General features: G+C 35.8%; 1 protein-coding gene across 6 annotated transcripts in view; it reads left to right on the top strand.

Annotated features, from left to right (window-relative positions):
• ARAP2 (ArfGAP with RhoGAP domain, ankyrin repeat and PH domain 2) overlaps nt 1–23,215 on the top strand; it is a 183,932-nt gene that overhangs the window by 56,869 nt on the left and 103,848 nt on the right. For all 6 annotated transcript variants that reach the window (XM_032400158.1, XM_032400159.1, XM_032400161.1 and 3 more), the window contains exons 9-13: nt 1,800–1,978; nt 12,569–12,684; nt 15,323–15,522; nt 18,662–18,747; nt 19,698–19,880. In XM_032400158.1, coding sequence (XP_032256049.1) covers nt 1,800–1,978; nt 12,569–12,684; nt 15,323–15,522; nt 18,662–18,747; nt 19,698–19,880 — 764 coding nt within the window. The remainder of the gene's footprint in view (nt 1–1,799; nt 1,979–12,568; nt 12,685–15,322; nt 15,523–18,661; nt 18,748–19,697; nt 19,881–23,215) is intronic.

Here is a 23,215-nt window from a genome sequence, read left to right as displayed (position 1 = left end):
AGTCTAATCTGGAGACCTAGACCAAGATCTAGAGATCTTGAATCCATAATGGAGTAATTCTTTCCACACCTTAGATCTGAGATACTACCCCAGTTTTCCAAGCTTGAGCTCTGCTTATTCTTCCCTTCTTCTTCCTTCTTGATAATTTTTCCTACCTGGAATTCAGCCTGTTTTGTTTTGTTCCTTTTGCCTTGATAATCACTTCTTTGTTTTTTGCTAGCCCATTTTCTTGCCTCATAGATAGAGTTGTACCTCAGGATTTGTCCCATTTCTTCTCCTTTCACATTAAACATCTAATTCCATGGATCTTCTTTTGTGTAGGTTACCTTCATTCACGCATTGCTGTCCACCTAGATGCTCATGCTAGGGCACTGAAAACCTGAGGTGGTTCTGTTAATAAAATGGAATCTTCCACCTTCTTTGCTCAAGTTATTGTACTAAGCTAACTTTTATTCTGATAATTTATATTTTTTTGTGAATACCTGTCAAACATATTTAAAACTTCAGCTGTTTTTTCCGTCACTTAAGGTCTTGACTCTTCAGATATGCTTTTGTTTACATTTTCATTGTACTTCAAGCCTCTCTTGCCTTAGTCCTGATCCTCCCCAGGCTTCCAGTTTGGTCTACCTATCATCATACTAATCATGTCATTTCCTTGCTAAGAATCCTGAGTTTTTTTTTTTTTTTTCTCTTCCCTCTGTAAAAAAGTTTGGAGGCAAAATTCCATACAGGTACTGCAGAAGCTCTATCCATATTTCCTATTTCCTCTTGAGTTCAAAATTATCAATATGCTCATCTATAAGTTAGTCTCTGAGCAGATGTTGGTTCTTTCTGCCTTTGTTCTTGTGTTCTTCTCTGCTTAGAGTCATAAAGTTCTGCTCTTCCTTCACCAAACTCCAGTTTTGTCTTTTCAAATGCTCCTCATTCCAAGACCTAGCGCAAATACTTCTTTTTCATAGTGCTGAGAACAGTTGTCTGAGTTAAAACATTTGATTCTCCTAATTTTAATACTAACTTGCTGTATGACCTTCAGCAAATGACTTACTTCCATTGAACTGACTCATATTTTATTTGATATTGTTTGTATGACATTTATGGTATTCTGTGTTCTATGTTCATATATAACTTGACTTACAACTTTGATTGCTCTTTGGGGACTATATCAGAGTCCTGTGTCTGTAACACAGTGTGTTATACATAGTTGAAGGTCACTTAGCTTTTGTGGAGGGAGAAAACCAAATTTTAATTTACCAAATGAGATGCTGTTGTTACTGTAGTGAGAATGGAAGGATGAGTGAATATCAAGTCAGCATACTCTTAAGTAGAGTAGGCTCTGAGTAACAGAAGTAAGATTTTCTGGGCCTTTGAGCAACTTAATTGCCAGATAAAATCTGTTAACTCGTGTCAGTATTACTTCTATTAAAAGAGAAAATCCAATCTCATGAATAATCTATAAGAGTGCTTCTTAAATATTAACATGGATTCAAATCACCTGGGGATCTTCTTAAACTGAAGATTCTGATTCATCAGGTCCTGAGTGGGGCCTGAGATTTTGCATTCTAATAAGGTCCGAGGTGGGGCCAGTAGTATTGATTACAGAACACCTGGGTAGTGTTATTTCTTTTCTCTTACAGAATTGGGCCATTGGGCTCTCACTGCAGTAGCATTTAGATTGTGGTTGTGGGAAAGAATCTGTAAATTATGTGTTACAGGGAAAATAGATCCTTTGCCCGTGTTTCTGTGCCTGTATAATTTATATGAGTATGGATGTATGTATTTTCTCCTGTCTTCATTTTCAGAGGAGAGAAATGACTGGATCAGCATACTATTAAATGCACTGAAATCACAGTCCCCTGCCTTGCAGTCTCAAGCAGCTGCTGCACCTGAGAAATGTGGATATCTTGAACTGAGAGGGTATAAAGCCAAAATTTTTACTGTGTTAAGTGGAAACAGCGTGTGGCTTTGCAAAAATGAACAGGTGAGCTCTGTTACAGTAATTGCAAATGGCGGTGCCTTGATTACATTAACAACTGTGGCTTTTTTAGACTTATTAGTGTTTTTACTTATAGCGCCTTGCTTTTGCCTTGAGTACTGCACCAAATGTAACAAAGAAAGCGTTGTTTTGTTGAATTTTCTCAGTTCCTCAGTGACAGGAAAGTAATCTACATCAAATTTGAAGCTAGACATCACCTTTTTAAGGGACTGGGAAAATAAAATCTTGAAAATAATTTTTGAAGGGTATTCTTTAGCTGAAGTGTTATAACACTATATGAGGTAACAATCAAGAACCAATTAACCATTACAGCTGTTGATGAAATAGGCACAGTTCTGCACCTGTTGTGTTTCTTTTGTAATAGAAAATTATAAGAGTAGGCACAGGTAACATGTTTTCTTGAGTTTCCAGCATTTTTTTTTTTTTTAAAGTAGATATGTTGCTTGCAGAGGAAATAATTCACTATAGGCAAGTGGTTCATATATGCACATACATACACATACACCACATATAAATGAAGTAGACTTGAGTTGTTGACTTACTGAATTTGGTTAATATAAGAAAGACTTAGTAGAGAAGTTCAGTGTTTTGAGGAGACTGGTATTAAAGTTCTAACAAATTCTGTTAACTTTATTTGATTCTGTAGACTTCCCTTTCTCTAACATATCTGATTTTTATTTTATATATTTTTTAAAGATTTTATGTATTTGAGAGAGAGAAAGCAAGCGCATGCATGCACACACACAAGCAGGGAGAGGGGCAGAGGGAGAGGAAGAAGCAGACTCCCCACTGAGCAGGGAGCTAGATGTGGGGCTCGATCCCAGGACCCTGAGATCATGACCTGAGCTGACTGAGCCACCCAGGTGCGGGTTTTCAGTATGTATAAGAAAATACCCCTTTTGGGGAATGAATTCTTAATCTTTTAGCCTAGAATATGCTAGATGCTTAGTAATTTGTGGAATTGCATGGTGTGCTTTGGATATCTGATCTAAGATGAACTCATTAATGACATATAATGAATTATGTTAGGGTGGGATATAAATACTGACTGTTTTCATAACAAATACAGATGTCAACTCAAAACAAACATTAGTTTCAAAAATATTAACTATAGATCTTTAAAACATCTTCTGAACTTCAGTGTGATCTTATTCATTATATTTTTTGGATAAGATTTTTTAGCCAATTAACTGTGGAAGGCATCATTGAGCATTGTTGGCATATTAATAACTTGGATAGTTAACATATTCCTCAAGAATAACAGTGATGTAAAGCTTATAATGTGTATGAACTGAATGAACATTTTCAGTCTGAAGTGAGATGATTAAAACTTTTCTCATTGGAATGGAGTTTAAAAATGCATAATTTGCATTTATTGGTATGTAAGTTACTCTGCCAGATTGAGGTATTCATTTTTTACTTGCATGGATTTGATGGACTTCACATTATTAGTTTCATCGCTTCCATTAGCTAGATTGTCTGAGTTTATGTTATTCTCCCAAAATAGATGTTTTTTTAAAGTTTTATTAACATTCTCTGATTAGAAAGAAATTGTATGAAATTATTGCTTTAATATTAGCAATTGAACATAAAAAGCATAAGAATGACTATCAACTGGTGAGTACCAGGTATTGTGCTAATTAATTTATAAACATTTCCTTTTAATCTTGCCCACAAATGTAGGACGAAGATCTTCTCCTCCATGTTTTATAGATGAGGAAAATCAAGATTGCGTAAGGATTGTAGATAGTCATGCATAACAAAACCAGAACTTTATGACTCTAAGTGTAGCATCTTAGCAACTATACCAAACTTTCTTTTTAAAGCGTATGTTGAAAATTTCTGGCCTGTGACCTTTTAGAAATAGCCTAAGCTTCTTTCCTTGAATAACTTAGCTGCTTAGGAGGTTCGGAGTATAAGTGTGTATTGAGTAATACACATTCTACCAGGTGAGGCATTCTGCAAGTGGTTCGCTTGCTTAGGACTCAAGTCCTGTCTTCCAGGAAGAAAAGTCTGACAAGATCATTGTTTGTGATGGATGATGATCCCAGTGCTTTATTAGGCTTATGCAGGAGTTGTAGAGAAGTGCAAAAAAGGGCGATTAATGAAGTCTGGAGATTAGAAACACTTCCACATACACAAGTAATGAATACATTCTCCTTAAAAGTTAAACCATTAATGCTGGACCCCTCCTCATCTTTTGAGACATAAACCTACTTTCAGTGCATGTATATTTCAGGTCCTTTTCTATGCATTAACATGCCTTTATATATACCCTTAAAAAGTACATACTGTTGCTTGTGTATGTGTTAGTTTTAAAAATTTTTTATCATTTTATATGGAGCTGGGTCTTCAGGGACTTGATCTTGAGTCAAGTCTTAAAAAACTAGTTGGCTGAAGACTGGATGGTTAAATTAAGGAAGGCCTTCTATGTTTAGGCCCTAACTTATCATTCCAGTTTTATCTGTGTTTACATCCTGGTGTATGCCTTTCTGTCTAGAGGAAAGTTGCCTATTGGTTTTTCACATGGTTGAACAGATTGTGTGAAGAACTTGGGTGATGTGCTAAATGGGGAGGCTTTCTCCTGAATGCAGGGGGCTTTAAGCTTGCATTTAAGAAAAGCACTAAAAGGTAATCATTCAGTGCTACTTCTAGAAGTTTTATATATACAACACATTAGGTAATTTTGTGCTTTTTTTAAATATGGAAAAAAATTTACTTATAAAAGTGTAAGAGGTGTTATCCCTGAAGCTAATATAACATACCAATCATACTTCTATAGTAAAAATAAAAAATAAAAAAAATGAGAGGTGTTAGCTTTGAACTTCTGTATCTAAATTTGCGTTGGATCTAATTGAGTTCCATGCATCAAAGCTAAACTATTTTCAGTTTTAAAAATTTAAAAAAAAAATAGTGAATTTGTTGCCCACATAATTTGTAGTGTGAATAGAATAAAAAATAAGGAAAATTGACCTACACTACCCTAAATATGAATTATTTTCATTCTTCTTGCTTCTGTTGATGCATAGTTTTACAAATTTACTTTGGAGGTCACTCCAGAGAGAGGAAACATAATGGATAAAGGTGGAAAGGTAGCATATATTGAAGAGTTACTTAAAAGGAAGCTCCAACATTGATTTAGAGCAAAGACGATTGGACAGAGCTAGCAGTTCCGGGTTTTCATTCTTTCTCTGCTACTAATTGGCTCAGGTAATTAAGTTAATGTCTTTAGGTTTAAATGGCATCATGTAAAGAAGAGAGATGGCTTACTATTCCTAAGGCCATTATGTAAACTGCATGTTAAAATTCCAGATATCTGGGCTCATTTCAGACTGTGGACTTTGAATTTCTGGGGATAGAATGTTGGAATCCACATTTATATAAGGCCTCCACATGTATCAGAAACTACATACAGTAAAACACTGCTCTAAGGGTTTTTTTTTTTTTCTTTAAAAAATGATAAGCATCTAGGTAAAGAGAGCAAGATATTTATGGAGTTGGAAAATGTGTAAAAATAGCCTTCAGCAGCATTGAATTCATCATCCTGCAACTTGGGACTATCATACCTCTTTTTGTGATTAACTTTCATTTGGAAGTGATCTTTTCCCATTTTTAAATGTGCCAACATTTAAGTGCAAAGTTAAGATAATCATGATTAGTAGTAATACATTTTGAAATTTTGAAGAATTGTTACTAATTGTGCATAGTTCTGAACTATAGCTACTGGTATTTTTTTTTTTTTGCGCTAAGATCTCAATTTTTAAATTAAATTGAATTCTACAGTATCATTTAATCCCTTTTTCTTAATGTAGACTTTTATTGCCAGAGTATGATCTAGTGCAAACATTAAATTCCATTTGCAAACTCAGCATAAAGGGGACAATGTTTGGAAAACAGTTTGAAACTGTTATTTCCCATACATTCCTTCAACTCTGTCTGTCTGGAAGTGTACTCTAATTTTGTGGATTATTGTTAATCTTTTCCAGAGCTTTTTCTCTACTTCTAGAAAGTGTCCTTAAGATTCTGTGTCAAGCATCCCTACAAATATATTTTCAGTAATTCTTTCACCTTTTTCTAAATCTGTTCCTTCTACTGAATCAGTAACTAAGTTAAAATAGCTGTTAGAACAGGCTATCATAATTATTGCCTTTGCTTGTTTTTGAAATTCCTTCTTTTTTAACAGAAATGGTATGATGATAGCTAGGGGGATGCCAATCTGCATCTCCTTATGGACACTTCACTGACAGGTCTGAACTCTATGGAATTAACATGGACTTTTTGTTTTCCCAATTGCTTGGTTCAAAGATTCATTTTTTTCTTTCATCTCTGTCTTTCCCTTTCATTCATTAGTAGATTGTAGGAACTGAAATTTGCAGTAGTTCTCTACTGAGTAGGAGAAATGCCTTAGGGAATATCATGTCCCCTCCCCCCGCCCTTGCCCAATAGGTTGTAAAAAGTTGAAAAGAACTATGAAGAGATATGTAAAAACATTTGTTAGAAAGGAGTTTGGCAATGTAGAAACAGACACAAATTCTCTACCTAATTACTCAGTTGTAAAACACTGTGGCGCTGTTATCACATAAATTACACGCCATCCCTTTATTTAACACCATCTCACAAATGCAGTGTTTAATTTTTACAAATATTGTTCTTATGTTTTACATGCCTGCAGTATAATTATGATAGTTTTTCTCCAGTGTTACTTGAACTTGTTTAAAATGAGTTGTGTTTCAGTTTATACAGCTTATACTACATACAATTCCCTGTGTTTCTGTATTCATCCATTTTACAAAATGGATTTTTATTGGACACCTTCTCATTTCTGGGCACTGCTCTAGGCTTTAGGGGTATAGCAGTGACCAAAAGACGCCTTCTGTTTAGGGTCTCACCTTCCACTGTGGGTATCGCACATCGTGATAAATAAGGGGGACTTCTGGTGGCTTTCTGTATGTAGCCTTTTCTTCCTTTCTGATTATTATTATTATTATTTTTGGCATGGACTTTTATGACCTTTTCCTAAAGAATTGTTTACATTTTAAATGCTGTTAGCTACATGAACTAGGTACCAGCTTGATTTTAACCTTAAACGTGTTGTAATTTTATATTCTCAAATTAATGGTGTGATGGTTTATTCACTGTTAGGTCTTCAGGAGTTTCAGGCCCGTAGCTGACACTCAGTAAACATTTTGCAGAATGAAGCTTGTTGAATGAGCGGTCATTTACAGCTGTTTTTCTTGTCTATAGAGCTTACCATTTTTTGTTTTTCAATTTGTTTTTAAGTTACTCTCTTTTCTGTGAATTGTCTCTTGATTTTCTTTTTCCTTTTATTTATTGGGATTTTATTGTCTTTCCTGACAATTTCTTTAAGCTCTTCATATAATAAAGATAATTAATCGTCAGGTCATTTTCTGTAACTGCTTTTTTGAGCTATCGCTTACTTTTCATTCTTCAGTTAATTTTTATTGTGTAGAAATTTTATTATAATTAAACTGCTTTTTATTTCAAAGCTTATAGATTTTCTATATTCTGGCAAATAATTATTTTATAAATTTATTTGCCTTGATGATGTGGATGTAGTATATAACCCAGTATTTAAAATTTCAAATGAAATAAATCTGAATGTACACTGAAGTATATGTAGTGTTACATACATGGTGTTGCTATTTGAATGAAATTTCTGCAAATGGATGTGAGGCACATTTAAGATAATTGGCTTTGGTTTCCATTTGTTAGGTTGTTCCCACAGCCAGCCTCCCCCATTTATTTTTTTTTTTTATCTTTTTTTGTGATAAGTTTTTTTCAGGATCATGTTAATATTAGTGAATTTGTTACAACCAGATGTCTTGCTTGGTGGGTCTGTGTATCCATTTAATGATAATTGTGGCATTGAGGATTTAACTATATAAATTTACTTGATTAAACATTTTCAGATCAGGGTATAACAAGAGACTCGTTCCCCCTCGTTCCCCCTACATAATGTTCCCGGTGTTTGGCACGGGAATGAAACCCTAATAGAATTTAAATAGACCTCACAGGGCTGTGGGTTGAGTAGCAAAGAAAGAAGCAGCAGGATGTAGGTGGTGGCCTCAGATTCTCTGGGTTCTGTATCTGGCCAAACTCTGCATCTGGTGTTTCCCCGGAAATGTGGTGCCAATGTCATACAATGCCACATCTGTTTTCAACAAATGTTTAAGCACCAAGTTCTTAAATTTCTGGCATGGAAACCTGGCATCCAGTATTTCCAAAAATAGGTTTGAGATTTCAGCAAATTTGGGGTTAACAAACCCTTCTTTAATTTTCCCGGTTAGGAATCAAACTTTTATTTTGCTCTTCTGCCATGTAGTTTCAAAATGTAGTTTTAACCAGGTTCTGTTGTTACAAATTCATACAAATAACCCATTTCAGCATCTTGGTAAATATTTACCATTCATTCTAAACCGAGTATATACTATAGAATCATTGGTGTGAGTACTTTCAGTCCTAATAAATAAAATGGAGATACTTTTATTGAAGACAAATTCTGGGTTTAGAACTCATAAATGAAAGAATTGTCTGTTTGTATTAGACCCTTCATTTATGTGGCACTCAATTTTTACAACCGTGCTGTAGAAGGTAGATATTACTGTGTTTTTATAAATGAGGAAGTTGAGGTCTAGATAAAGTAAGTAACTTGGTAGTAGTCGGAGAGCCAGTAAATGGCTTAGCCAGGATTCTCCCCCAGGTCTGACTCCCAGTGCCGACATGGTGACGACCACCTTCGCAGGTTGTCCAGATCTGTTCGCCAAGCAGTACCATTGTTACGGTAGTGCTGATGGAGGGATTCATGCTTTCTGAGATCCCATATTCTGTGATAGCAAATTAAATGTAAGATATTGTTCAGAATCTGTTTTTAGCTTTTTGCTTTCCATAGTAATATTCTACCTGCTGAATTTTCATGCTCCTGTTTTTTTCTATCCAGCTTACAGCATTTTAAGTGTCGAAAAGTGTGGCTTGTCCCTGACTTGTGCCTATTTTCAAAATGAGACTATTACAATCAGATTGTAGTTAAAGGGTAATTTATTTTTTAACATTTGCCTTCCACCCCATTTTTATTTATTTATTTATTTATTTTTTCCACCCCATTTTTAAAAATTTATATATGCTTGCTAGTTATCTTAAATATGTGTTTTCTTGTAATTAGCTTTTTCATAGATAATATGTTCACTTGGTTTCAAATCCAAGAAGTAGAAACTAAGAAGAATGATAACAGTAGCTAACTAGGTCTGTGTAGCACTCATTGCCTGCCTGGTGTTCTTCTAAGCATATTTAATGGGTTGATTTAATCCTCCCCACCCTGAAGAAGTGTCGGTACTACTGTTCTCTCCATCCTGCAAATGAGTGAACTGAAGCCAGAGAGGTGTACCTGATCAAGCTGGTCTGGATTTTGTCAATGATCTGGTCAAGTTTCACCTCCTTTGGAAAGTCTACTAGAGGTCTTAATGATTTAAGATGATTTTTGTGTAATCACTGCATGCCTTTTCTTGTGCTCTACAGAAGGCAGAAGCAGCTGTTGATATCCTGATATTTAAATATTGCAGACTCATCCTGTCTAGATTCTACAGCTGGTTCTGCTGTCTGATTCAGTTTTTCTCAACATTGGCTGCATATGAGAATCACAGGGTTGTAGTTTTGCTTTTTAACTGGAGATTCTTAAACTCTGCTTTCCAATTCAGGGGATAAGAATCTCAGGGTCGGAGGGAGCATTGAGGAATTAGATATATTCTTAGTATATTCTAAATACAGTCTGAAAAATTGGCTTAATGTCACCACAAATATTTTTAATAAGAAACACAGTTGTTTCATATTTAAAAGCTCTCAAGAGCATGGACATTTATTTTGTTACTCTGCTGTACATTTTACAGTCCACTTGTGCCAATGAATTCAGTAGATACTCTTAATTACTCAAAACCATATGGCCATGGCCAGCAACTGATAAATGGGTTACAATTTTCTTCCAGGCTAAAAAAATCATTTTTGCCTTGTTCGAAAGAAATTTGGGGTCTAGAGCCCACCCTCACTTATTTTTTCACAGAAATTGCAGCTTTATATGTAGACATTTCACAACTTGCTTGTAGAAATGAGGGGCCACCAGTTCAGGCCAGAGCCTGGATAAGGCTCATCAGTATCCATAAAACACTGTTACTCTTGCCATTTGCTAGTCTGATGGATTGAGTAGGTATCTCTGCCCTTCCTAACACACAGTACCTGCAAGCCAGGTGCTCATCAGAGAATATAACTTGGCATGGAAGATAATAGTGCATATCCAGCTCTTGTCAGGTCTCCATTATGGAGATCTGTTGGAAGGACATGCGGTCTGTTCTAGAGTTACTGCTATATCGAGTCGGCCCATCAGGTAGCTGTTTTTGAGATATCCTACCTTGCCTGACATACGGTAGCTACACTTGTGAGCATAGCACAATTTATAGGATTGTGGTATCACTATGTTTGCACACTCGAAACTAATGTTACTTTGTGAACTATACTTCAACTAAAAAAAAAAAAACCCAAACAAAAAAACCCCACAAAAACAATACAAAAGAACCCCCTGCTTTATTTCTTCATTTATAAAAGAGAGCTTGAGTTTCCGGTCACTTGCTTTGGAAGTTTCTCCAACAGTTGTTATCCAGCAAGAACACTGATATGGACAATTGAGAATTTTTTTTTTTTAATTGTAGTAAGTAAGTATAACACTGAACCTATTTGATTCTCCTTGTCCATATAGATCACATTAAGTATTGTTTTATAGATGAGTTTGCCATACGAAGTGGAAGTATATTACGTTTTTCTAATTATTTTGCAACACTTAGCATGTCAGTGCATCTTCTCTTTTATATTATTGACTCTCAGTTTCTCTCTTGTTTCTCCTAACATAATAAGCTATTTGTACTTTCATAGGAAAAAAAAAATCAAATTGACGATACGTTTTATAAATGCGTCATTTCCTTATTCTAACTTAACATCTTATGTTAAAAATATGAAGGGAGGCTTTTCTGCAATTTATGAATGAAAACTCTGGATACTTTTACAAGTGGGGGAAATTTGTTACTATTTTATTTCACTTAATTTATTAGGAATGCTTTAGTATCAAATGACAAAAACCCAAAGGATCGCTTAAATAGGGATTTGTTTTAACAAATCGATTTCTTGGTGTAGGCAGCAGAGAGCTGATGCTGCCAGGGAACAAGGTTCTTCCTATCTTTTTTTCTCACTCTGGCATCCTTAGGTACAAGAATTTGTTCTCAGGCTTTTCATTTCAAGGATTCTAACAGCTTCTGTGCTCCGATGTTATTTCCTAAGAAGATGGAATGGCGAGGGGTTAAAGTCTTTCTTCCAAGATTTGTTCCCTCCCCCCAACTCCTACCCCAGGAATTTTTTATATTTTATTGACCAAAACTAAGACATATGACCCCTTCTAGCTTGCAAGGGAGATGGGAAAATAGTACTTCTACTTTTAGCCTGTTGAGAGAAGGCCTGTGAACTTTCACAGTCTCTGCCAGAAGTATTCTTATTGAAAATGGACCAATATTTTTTGTAGCCTGTCTTTAGTATGGCTACTTTTTCTAGTCAATTTGAATTTTGGAATTCAGAGCACATTTAATCTGAACCTGTTTACATGCATAAATCTTTTGAAGTAGAGAATAATTATATTTTTAAGGTGTTGAGATTATTTGATAAATCAAATTCCCAAACCCTTATGATTAGATAACAATATTTCAAACTTTAATGCTTTTAGAAGGTAGACCTTGTAGCCTTTTGAACAGTTTCTAATTTTGGTGGGACAAACTGAACAGATTGGTATTGAACTATACTATAGGTATTGAACAAATGGCACTTTTCATACCAAAATTGCATTAAAGGAGCTTAAGAATTTAATTGAAGGAATAGGAAAGTAATAAAATATTGGGAATGAAATAAAATTATAAAATAAGTAATGCTTTTGTTTGAGAGTAAATGAGAAAAATAATGTGACAAAGCAGAGGTCACATCACAGAGTAAAACAAAGAATAATCAGCTTGGGTTTCAGTCACTTTCTACCACATACAACTAGCCGTGCTTTCTAAGTGACTTTCATTTCTTTGGGCCTCAGTTTCCTCTACTTTTTTATAAGTAGTAACTATAGCAGCCTCACAGTGTCATTTGACTCCCCTACTTAGAAATTACTAGGCACATGCTAAGGGCTAGTTAACTCTTAGTTTCCTTTGCTGAATAGATAAGGATGAAAAAGTGCCTAACTTAGAAAAGCAAGCATGTACAGTTCACAGTCTGTGTCCTAGTCAACTTAACATTTCATGTGAAAGAAGTCTGTACTTGATCAGTAGCCTAGCTGTCCAGCTTGCAATGGGACTGGATCGAGAGTGCCTACCTAAAATAAGAAAACCACTGTCAATCCATTTTTAATGACTTATTTAATTCTACATGTATATGTGTAGTAAAATTTAGTAGGATATAATGGATTTTAAAGAATATAATTGTACTTGCAAAATCCATATTTTTGTTTCTTTATAATGTTGTTACATATTTTTTTCTCCCAACTAGGATTTTAAGAGTGGACTTGGTATTACCATAATTCCTATGAATGTAGCAAATGTAAAGCAAGTGGACCGAACTGTAAAACAGTCTTTTGAAATAATCACTCCCTACAGGAGTTTTAGGTAAGCTATATTTAAACTTTTGTGTTTGTGTTATTCCAAGAAAGCTTGGGCGATCTACTTTTACATTGCTAGTGGTGGTTTTATTTCTTATAGATCACATAATAAAATCATGTTCATTGTTTTCTGTATTATCTAATTTATTAACCAGTATGTAAAAACACCTCATAAAAGTGACTTGAATTATCACACAACCTGCAAAGTTACTAATTTCATGAGATTTGGGATGTTTCTTTTCTTAATACCTTTTTTTCTTAGTACGCTTGATAAATATATTAATATTTTATCAGCAAGTATATGAAAAATTCCTTCACATTTTGAAGGAATGAAGAATACTACATTGTCTTTAAGCTGTATTTTTATTTACCTTCTTTTAGCCTACTCAGATGTAGTCTTCCTTTAAAATCAATTCCTGATTACAGTTGCTCCATAATGATTTCCTAAAAGGAACTCCTGATTGAAATAATGGTGATGGATCTCATAGCACTTATTCATCAAATATTTTAACAGTTTATTATATGTTTTGTGTTACGGTAATCTAGTAATTACTTCATATGACAATGAGAAAGAAAACTTCAAGTTCCTAATATGTTTTAATAATCTATAATAACTCCATAGCTTTGGTACACAGAAGAGGCATTAAGTCAGTATCTGTGAGTTCACCCACATTAATTCATTTGTTACAAATAATCAGCATATCACAGGGTAGTATGCACGTCAGAGGCAATTGTTCAGAGGCCTTTGAAGGACTAACAATTACTTAGCAATTTCAAAAATACTACCAAGTCTGGTATTCATTTCATCTGTCAGATGTGTCGCTGGCTCAAATTTTGAGGAAAAAATAATCACCTAAAGATTAACAAACTTTATTGTCACATAGGCAGATTCAAGCCTCAACTGAAAATGCAGACATTGGCTGAGCTGTTTTTACTCATAGTATTTCTGACACAAAATATGTGGTGGGCTTTTTCCTCACACCAACCAATTCTCCATGTCTCCAGATCCCAAGCGGGTGTTGGGATTCAGTCCTATTCCAACAGCAGCTACTTGGCGTGAGCATTAGACCCCACAAGTTTAAGGGCTCAATCCCACAGAGCTGCCTTCAATTCAGACTCCAGTCACAAGTACTGGGTCCTCAGCTTACCCACGCTTTGTTCTAACTTGGCTGCAAATTGGGATTCCCAAGACCCCAACTCCCCAGGTTCACTAATTCGTGAGAATGGCTCGCAGAACTCAGGAGAACAGTTTAATTAATTATTGCCAGTTTATTATAAAGAATGCATCTCAGGAACATCCACATGGGAGAGCCACACAAACAAGGTACAGAGCTTCCATGCCTTCTCTGGGTACATCACTCTTTCAACACTTCAATGCATTCATCAACCCGGAAGCTTTCTGAACCCTGTTGTTCAGGGGTTATTATGGGGGGGGGAGGTGTTTCATTCTGTAGGCATGATTGATTAAACCCTTTGTCTTTGTTGATTAACTCAATTGCTAGCACCTCTCCCATCCCTAGAGGTCAGGGGGGTGGGGCTGGAAGTTCCAACCCTCTAATCACATCTTGTTCTTTGTGGTGGCCAGCTCCCATCCTAAAGCTATTAAGTCCTCCAGCCACAAATTACCTCACAAGGATACAAAAGGCACTTGTCACTCCAAGAGTTTTAGAATCTGTGTACCAGTAACCCAGGTGCAAAGACCGTTGTGCCATATTGGCTGTGACCAATCTCTATGTAAAAGTGGAAACCACAAAGAAGTTTATGAATATTATGCTGATGATGGCAAAGTGCTTCAGAAAATATCCATTGTAGGCCTCTCAGTTTCCTTATGGGTTATTTGGAATATGTTAGTCATCTGTTATTTTCATTATATTTCAAAACATTTTCATCTTCGGAACAGAAAACATTACTGTGAAACATTTTGTGGGTCATTGGCTGAGTTTGGAGCACTGTAGCACATTTCCTGACACATTGCAGATACTCACTAAACATTTCTTGGAGTGAACCCATGGTTAATGTTTTATCCCTTTACTCAGGTATCCAGTAAACACTAAGAATTAGGATAAATCAGAACATGGCTAAAAATGAGTTAGAATTCCGTTAGAATAGTAATCACTTGAAACTTTTTTGATTTCTCAGTTTCTTAAAGCCATCTGGACATTCTTCTCATTAGAAAAGAAAATCTATTTTTAAGACTGAAAAAAATCAAAATTTCTGGTGGGTGTTTTTGATAATTTAGTTTGAGACTATCATGGCATACTTTCTTGGCAAAATAATCCAATAATCCCGAAAGTCTGAAACTCAGCCAGTATCTCATTGATTATTATATAACCACTGCTTAGGAAGCATGGCCTCTCATTTAAGCTGTTGACCTAACAAGGCGATTTTTATATCCTGGTCAGAAAAATGTACATATTAATTTTGGTTCAAGATATGTAAACAAATTCATAAACAATGTGGGATGTTAAAGGAAAAAAGATGGATTTTTAAATTAGATGATTTTTAACAGAAAAGACTATTCAGCTGTCTGGAAGGCATATTTTTCAGCTGCTGTTTAATTAGTGAAATGAATATGCAAACTGAACATACCGCTTAATTGGCCTTTACAAGAGAGATCGATAATGCAGAAACATTAATTGTCTCAGCTTTACAGCCGAGTCTGAAAAAGAGAAACAAGAGTGGATTGAAGCTGTGCAGCAATCGATAGCAGAAACTCTCTCTGATTATGAGGTAGCTGAGAAGATTTGGTTCAACGAGTCCAACAGAAGCTGTGCCGATTGTAAAGCCCCGGACCCTGACTGGGCATCCATCAATCTCTGTGTTGTCATCTGTAAGAAGTGTGCAGGTAATTAGTGATAAGTTATGCTCAGCACTGTTTGGTAGCAGATTGGCACTGAATGCTCTTTATTGTCATACGTAATGTGTCCCAGCCAACAGTTGTGAAAAATAAAAACGGAGGAGGCTTTTACATTTCAATTAAATTTAGAAATATCTTGTAGTTCTAAACTTCTTTTATGCATGACTTAGACGTAAAAATTGATTTTTAAGCATGTAATCATTTTGAGTGCCTCCTGGTCCATGTGTGGATGTTAAAAAGACAGTGTTGAAATTTTTAGATTTTAAGGTGAGTGTGTTTCAGAATGCACCCTGAACATGCTTGCATCTTTGCATGATTTGCCCACTTTTCCCCAGTCATATTTTGTAAGATGTGTATTTCATATCAAGTCATTCTGAGCTCTAAACTTGGTACAGCAGATCCCATATCTCTTCTAATGAGAGTGTTTATCTAGAAGCGTTTCCAAAGAGTATTGAGGTTTCTGACAGTAACCAGTACTATGACTGGTTATCTTATTGTGACTTTACAGCTTACAGACCATCTGACAGCTCAGTGTATTTGGGGGTTCATAGTTGTTCCAGTGAGTGGAGGGAATGGACCCCAGCTTAGGTGTGTGGTCATAGAGGTCTTGAAGAAACTTAGTCATGTCCTAAACTTTACGTCAGCATCCTAGCTTTACCAGGTACTATGCTGATCCTGGGAATTAAAAAAATGTATAAGAGATTGATATTGCAGTAGAATTACAGTTCATTGCAGTAGAATATGATAATGGCAAGACCGGAGTTGAGCACAGGTTTCATTGAGAGGATACGGAGGAGGAGCACTACCTCAGTTAGAGCAAAGGCTAGGACAGTTTCTTCAATCCTCAATACTGTTCAAGAGTTCTGTGCTTCCACAGTTCTTAACGCGCTAGATTTTCTCAGGAGCTAATTAACATCAATGGCAACAAGAAGAAGCATCAGCTAATCTCCCTCTACTTTGTATTTCTTCCCAACCTTTTTTCCTCTCCAGTCTCATTGGAAGAGAGCCTTTGTGTTGTCCGAGGCTATTGTTTCTACTCATGTCTTCTGCTTCTTTCTTCTCTTCTTAGGATCCTCACCTCATCGCTTATTCCTTCTCTGTAATTATTCAACCGTGGTTTCTTTTGTTTCAGCATATATACTAACGCATGTCTGTATGTTGACACTAGCTTCCTGAAAACTTCCCGTTTCCCTGTATGTATCATTCTCTGTCTCTTTTCCCTTCACAGACAGGGTACTTTCAAGAGTAGAATTCTGGGGGTGCCTGGGTGGCTCAGTCGTTAAGCATCTGCCTTCGGCTCAGGTCAGGATCCTGGGGTCCTGGGATCGAGCCCCACATCGGGCTCCCTGCTCCGCAGGAAGCCTGCTTCTCCCTCTCCCACTCCCCTTGCTTGTGTTCCCTCTCTCGCTGTGTCTCTCTCTCTGAAATAAATAAAATCTTTAAAAAAAAAAAAAATAGAATTCTGCACAGATTTCCTTCATTTCTTTAACTTCCTTGTTTTTCTTCATCCTATGATCAGTTTTCTCTTCTCTGTAGTCCAGTAAAAATATTTTCACCATGTTTCCCTGTGTATTTTACCTCTCTGTTTCTGTGTGGTCCGTTCCTATCTTTATTGTCTTCTCTGCAGTATTTGGCACTTCAGTATTTGACCAGTGTGTCTCTCTGTGACTTCCCATCCTCCCTTACCTTCCAAAATACCATTTTCTCTTTGTGTGTTCTTAATACTCTGGTCATTCTTTTTCAGGTTACTTTTCCTTTGCCTGGTCCTGAAATACATGTGTTCCTCTGGGTTACATCCTCAGTTCTCTTTCACTCCAGTGTTCCTGGTTGATGTTATTTATCATTTTAAGTTCAGCACTCACTTATGAGTGGACAGTTCTCACCATGTTGGACATTGTACTCGTGGGTCTACCTACTGGACTCTTTTCTTGGATGTGCCCAAGATACCTCAAAAATAGCATGTGGAAAATGGAGCTCTCATTGCTGCCCAGCTTATTACATAAAACTGAACATTCTCATTTATTCTAAATCTTGGTCAGAAGCAATACTGTCTACCCTACATTCAAGCCTAAAACCTGAGACCCTCTTGACCCTTCCCCTCCCTTAAAGCCAACCAAGTCTCAGTAGTTTTTATCGCCTCAGGATTTCTGAATCTGCCCTCCCTTTTGTGCTCCTCCTGCTTGTCTCAACTCAGATTCTATCTTTTTTTTTTTTTTTTTTTTTGCCTCCAAGACTCCAGGGTTCTTTCCAGTTCTTCTACCTGTTTTCTGAGTTCAACCCCTTTCAGTATTGCCTAGTTGGTCTTTATAAATGCAAACCTATGCATATTTCTGCCATTGGGATTTTAAGACTTAGTGCTCTGAGTAGTTACCATTTTAAAGAAAGGAGGAAAGGACCCTCTTACCTAATGTAGAGAGAGGAATGAACTTTCATGCTCATAGGCAAAAAGTCATTAAGATAGGGACAGTGTCTTGAATACCTTATTCTCTCCTCAGCCTAGAAACCCTGAGACACATTCCTGGGTGCCCAGTAATGACTGAATGATGATTACACAGCATAATTGAATCGATTGTAATAGAATGCTGGGCTCTTATTCTCTTTCAGGCATATAAGTAGAATAAAGAATCCACTTCATATTTTTAGATACATGTTTATTAGAGCTGTTGCTAGTTTTTTTTTTTTTAGGCGTAAAAGGATATCTATGTTTACATACATGGAATTTAAACAAACCTATTATAAAGGTTTTCAGTAACCTCTAATTGCTAGTTAATTACCAAGTGATGAATATACACACATACATATTGGTATACATATATACTTAGTTTTAAAACTATAGTTTTATACCACTACAGGGTAGTGATGAAGATGATTACTGTTATCTTCATTGTGGTTGGGATTTCTGTGTAATTATCACCACTACTTTTAATGCTATTGGCATTAGGAAATTAGATATTGACGTGTTTTAAGTTGAAAAGGTGTATACACACACACATACATGAATGCATACACACATTTTTTAAAAAGATTTAAAGATTAAAGATTTCAAGATTTCAAGATTAAAAATAAAAGATTTAAAATACATTTACATACAAATTGAAATAGAAATGCAATTGTGTCTTGACTTCAGGACAACATAGATCTTTAGGACCAAAAGATTCCAAGGTTAGAAGTCTAAAAATGGATGCCAGCATCTGGAGCAATGAACTCATTGAGGTAAGTCCAGCCTAACTGTGGATGTGGTTAGCAGGGATCAGGTGGTAGTTAGCAGTGGAGTGGCATGAATTACTTTAGGAGCTCTTTGATAAAGTTCTCACCACACTGTAAAAAATGGCTTATAACCTGTTCGGTAGTAGTAGCTTCCTACTTCAACTTTTAGAATGCTTCTTAAATGAGATAGTTATTTTAAAAATATAAAATACAAGGAATTTAGTAGTAATAGCTACTTTTAAAGGCTTGACAGCATTGTTTTTTTTTAAAGCCAGAATTTCTTTCTTTTTAACCCAGCATGGATAAAATATTAGAAAAGTGAATGAAAACATTTGGCAAAATTTTGTCTTCTTTTTCTTGGCCATGCTCTGTCATTAACTGTGCTCATGTCTGACTTTCTGTCTCCTGTTTCCGTTTTCTTCTTGGATTTCAGTAACCCTCTCAACCACATTACCCCACCTCCTAGGCCATTTTAAATGAATCTGTCTCTATGTGACCTTCAAAAAATAATAATGCTTTTGCTGCAATTTGGGTTGCTTGCAGTTTCTTTTCTAGCTTATCTTGTACCGTTACTAAAAGCAATGAGGCTATATTTAAAATAGAAATAATATCTGCTTTCACACACCATCTTCCTGAAAGATATGGGTTTTTCATGTTTATGCATATTTTATACTAAGTTATTTTTTTTTGGGCGGGGAGTATGCACATGGGGGCAGGGAAGGGGCAGATAGAGACAGAGAATCTTAAATAGGCTCTATGTTCAGTGTGGAGCCCTATGCAGTGCTCGATCTCATGACCCTGAGATCATGACCTGAGCCAAAATCAAGAGTCGGATGCTTAACTGACTGAGCCACCCAGGCGCCCCCTAAGTTATATTTTAATATGTGAGTCAGGTTTTTGTAAATTCAAATACATTTTATGAACTCATATTGTTTTATAACTTTCTGACAATTTAGCTCTTTATTGTCATTGGAAACAAAAGAGCAAATGACTTTTGGGCTGGTAATCTTCAAAAAGATGAAGAATTACACATGGATTCACCCGTAGAAAAGAGAAAAACCTTTATCACTCAGAAGTACAAAGAAGGAAGATTCAGAAAGACCCTACTGGCATCTCTCACCAAAGAAGAATTAAACAAGGTATCAAAAAATATATAACAGTAGACATGGATCTTAATGTCTTTTGAAATATGGGTCAAGGATTTTGAAAAGAATTTTAAAAAGTCCTTTACTGTTTGATAAAAGTATTGTTTAATGTTACTTTATTTCCATTTGCGAGATTGTAGTATTGATTTTACCACTGTTTTACTTAAGAATTCATTATCAATAGTGAATAAATTCTTTGTCCATAACATGAGTTTCCAGCTAACTTAGGCCTCCTCCAATATTCTGAGAACTGTGGCAACTTTCCTATTTTAGGGACAGGACACTAAGCGTAACTTCAGCTTGTACATTGCTGACATCCTGTCACCAAAATAAACATCATTTATTCAGTGTATTGTTACAAGCGATGCTTTGCTTAGTGCTGTTGACCCCAACTGGTGTTTACCTTTGGCTGAGTGATTCCAGACCTTCTGGTCCCTGTTTTTTTGCTGCCCACTTGTTCTTTACCCTTTTGGCAAAGGATATGGTAAGCATCCTGCCTGATTTCTTTTTTGAAATTGCTGCTTCAATTTCTTATGTGTTAGGAGGCTCGTCCATGTAGAGATATTTAATACATGCCTGTTGTTTTTGTGCTTAGAGACTATGTTCTTTCATGGTTCCCAGTTTTTTAGTATGCTTTTAGGGGCAGTACTTATGGATAAAAATCCTCAAGTAAGTAGCATTATGCAGAACATTTTGGGAAATAAATAAAGGCCTTTTTCATCTTTCTGTAGAAATTACAAGATCATACAATTGATTTACATTTCTATTGGATTATTTCCCCTAAACTAAGTTTTTAGTCTTTGTACATCTTTGGTGATAGTAAAGTGAGGCCACCGATTGATTTTAAAGCAATGGCACATAAAATATGAAGGCTTCAGAATGGGCAGCTAAGGTAGAGGAGAGTGGGGGTGATGGTATGGGGATGGTGTTTGGGAACTATTTATATAGGTTATTACTAAGATACTTTGTTTTGGCTGGTGGTTTCATTGGTGTTAAATACATTATTAAAATTGACCAGTTATACCAGACATGCATGGAATAACAACAACAGGGTACATAAACCAAGGATTTTGATTAATTCTGTGCACCAGAGGTCTATAATAAATACATATGTAAATAGTAAGTTGTGGATTTTGGGAAATAATTGGTGAAATTGTAGAACCAGGGCATAGATTCCTCTAATGGTCTCTTTCTTTTTGATAGTGATGGGTATCTTATTAGCAGGTATACTAATGTCCCCAAATAAAGTGCTGTCTGCCACACCACACAGTTTCCATTAGATAAGTTTTACATTAATTACTAGCAATTGAATTATTCTAAGAATATTATAGAGAAGTCTACCCATTGGGATTTATTTCTACAGTGGGCTTCTTAAAAATGGTACTCTTAATGTCAGCAAATAATTTTTACAAAAAATATATTTAATTGAATAGACATATTTTTAATTGAGATATAATTTACCTACAACATTGTATAAGTTTATTCAACCTGTTGATTTGGTACATTTATATATTGTGGTATGATTGCCACTGTAGCTATATCACATAATTATTGTATTATATCACATAATTATCATTTCTTTTTTATAGTGAGAACATTTAAAATCTAGTCTCTGAGCAGTTTTGAGGTAAATAATATGGTATTATTGATTATAGCTACTGTGCTGTTCATTAGATCTTCAGAACTTATTTATCTTCTAGTTGCAAGTTTGTACCCTTAAACATCTCCCCACCCGCCAGACACCCCGTGGTAACCACATTCTAATCTGTGTTCCTATGAGTTTGGCTTTTTTAGGTTCTACATATAAGTGGTGATATATAGTATTTATCTTTCTCTGGCTAATCTCATTGAACAATATGCCTTCAGGTTCCATCCATGTCCCAAATGGCAGGATTTCCTTATGCCTCATGGCTGAATAGTATTCGTGTGTGTGTGTGTGTACGTACCATATCATCTTTATTCATTCATCTCTTGATGGATACTTAGGTTGTTTCCATATATTGGCTATTGTGAATAATGTTCTAATAGACATGAGATTGTAGATCTAATACCATTCTAATAGGTGTGAGATAATCTTTCATTGTGGTTTCCCTGATGATTAATAATGTTGAATATCTTTTCATGTAACTGTTGACCATTTGGATGTCTTCTTGGAAAAATGTCTATTCAGTTTCTCTGCCCGCTTTTTAATCGGATTGTTTTTGAGCTTGTGAGTTCTTTATATATTTTAGATATTAACTCCTTATTTAATGTATGGTTTGCAAATATTTGCTCCCATTCTGTAGGTTTGCTTTTTCATTTTGTTGATTTTTCTTCAGATGTGAAGCAGCTTTTTAGTTTGACAGAGTCCCGCTTACTGATTTTTTTTTTCTTTTGTTGCTTGTGCTTCTGGTGTCGTCTCCAGGAAGTCACTGTCAGGACCAATTTCAAGGAGCTTTTTCTTGTGTTTTCTTCTAAGAATTTTAAGGTATCAGGTCTTATGTTTAAGTCTTTAATCTCTTTTGAGTATATTTTTGTGAATGGTGTAAGACAAGGCTCCAATTTCATTTTTTTGTATATGAATATCCAGTTTCCCAACACTATTTGTTGAAGAGACTACCTTTTTTCTATTCCGTGTTCATAGTGGATGGATATTGATTGCACACTTACAAGTTCTGAGTTCTTTTTTAGGTTCTGGGGATACAATTGTAGTAAAACGTAAATGTGCTTCTTTTATTCATGAGAGTTGTAGTCAAGTAAGGGAGACTAACCGTGAATGGCTGGAGTCCAGTAAATGTACCATAACAAATACATTGTGCTGTGAAGGAAAACAGTAGTGGGGAGATGGAAGAATAAGAGGAAATATGTGTGATTAAATGTGGGAGGGCAGTCAAAGGCTATTGCAGTGGATGGGATGTTAGCTGGTATCTTTTTCAACAGCCTCATGTTGCAGATGAGGTAAACTAAGACTCAGGCAGGTGAAGGGATTGCCTACGATCACCTAGCAAATTGGTACAAAGTCAGGTATAGGTCGTGCTGTTTGATTCCAATGCAAAGGAAATTCTGTAGGTCAGCTAGACCATGGTAGGAAAGGTACATTTTTTAACAGTTAACCGTGCAGGGCTGGAACTGTGAATGCATCGTGGGACTTCTTGGCTGTCTACTCTGAGCTACCTATTGGGATATTTAATGAGCAGTTATTCTGAAGTTGCATTGTAGAGGGTAAATTAACCAGTGATCTATCTGGGTGCACCATGTCAAGGAGGAGGTGAAAGGGTCAGTCCGGGGCTAAAAAATCAGATAGAATCAGGGTGCCGAAATCACAGGATTTGGAAGCACATGGGAAGCCA

The sequence above is a fragment of the Phoca vitulina genome, unplaced genomic scaffold (assembly GCF_004348235.1).
Source record: "Phoca vitulina isolate PV1807 unplaced genomic scaffold, GSC_HSeal_1.0 scaffold3, whole genome shotgun sequence".
Lineage (NCBI taxonomy): Eukaryota > Metazoa > Chordata > Mammalia > Carnivora > Phocidae > Phoca > Phoca vitulina.
This window is presented reverse-complemented; position numbering and strand designations above follow the sequence as displayed.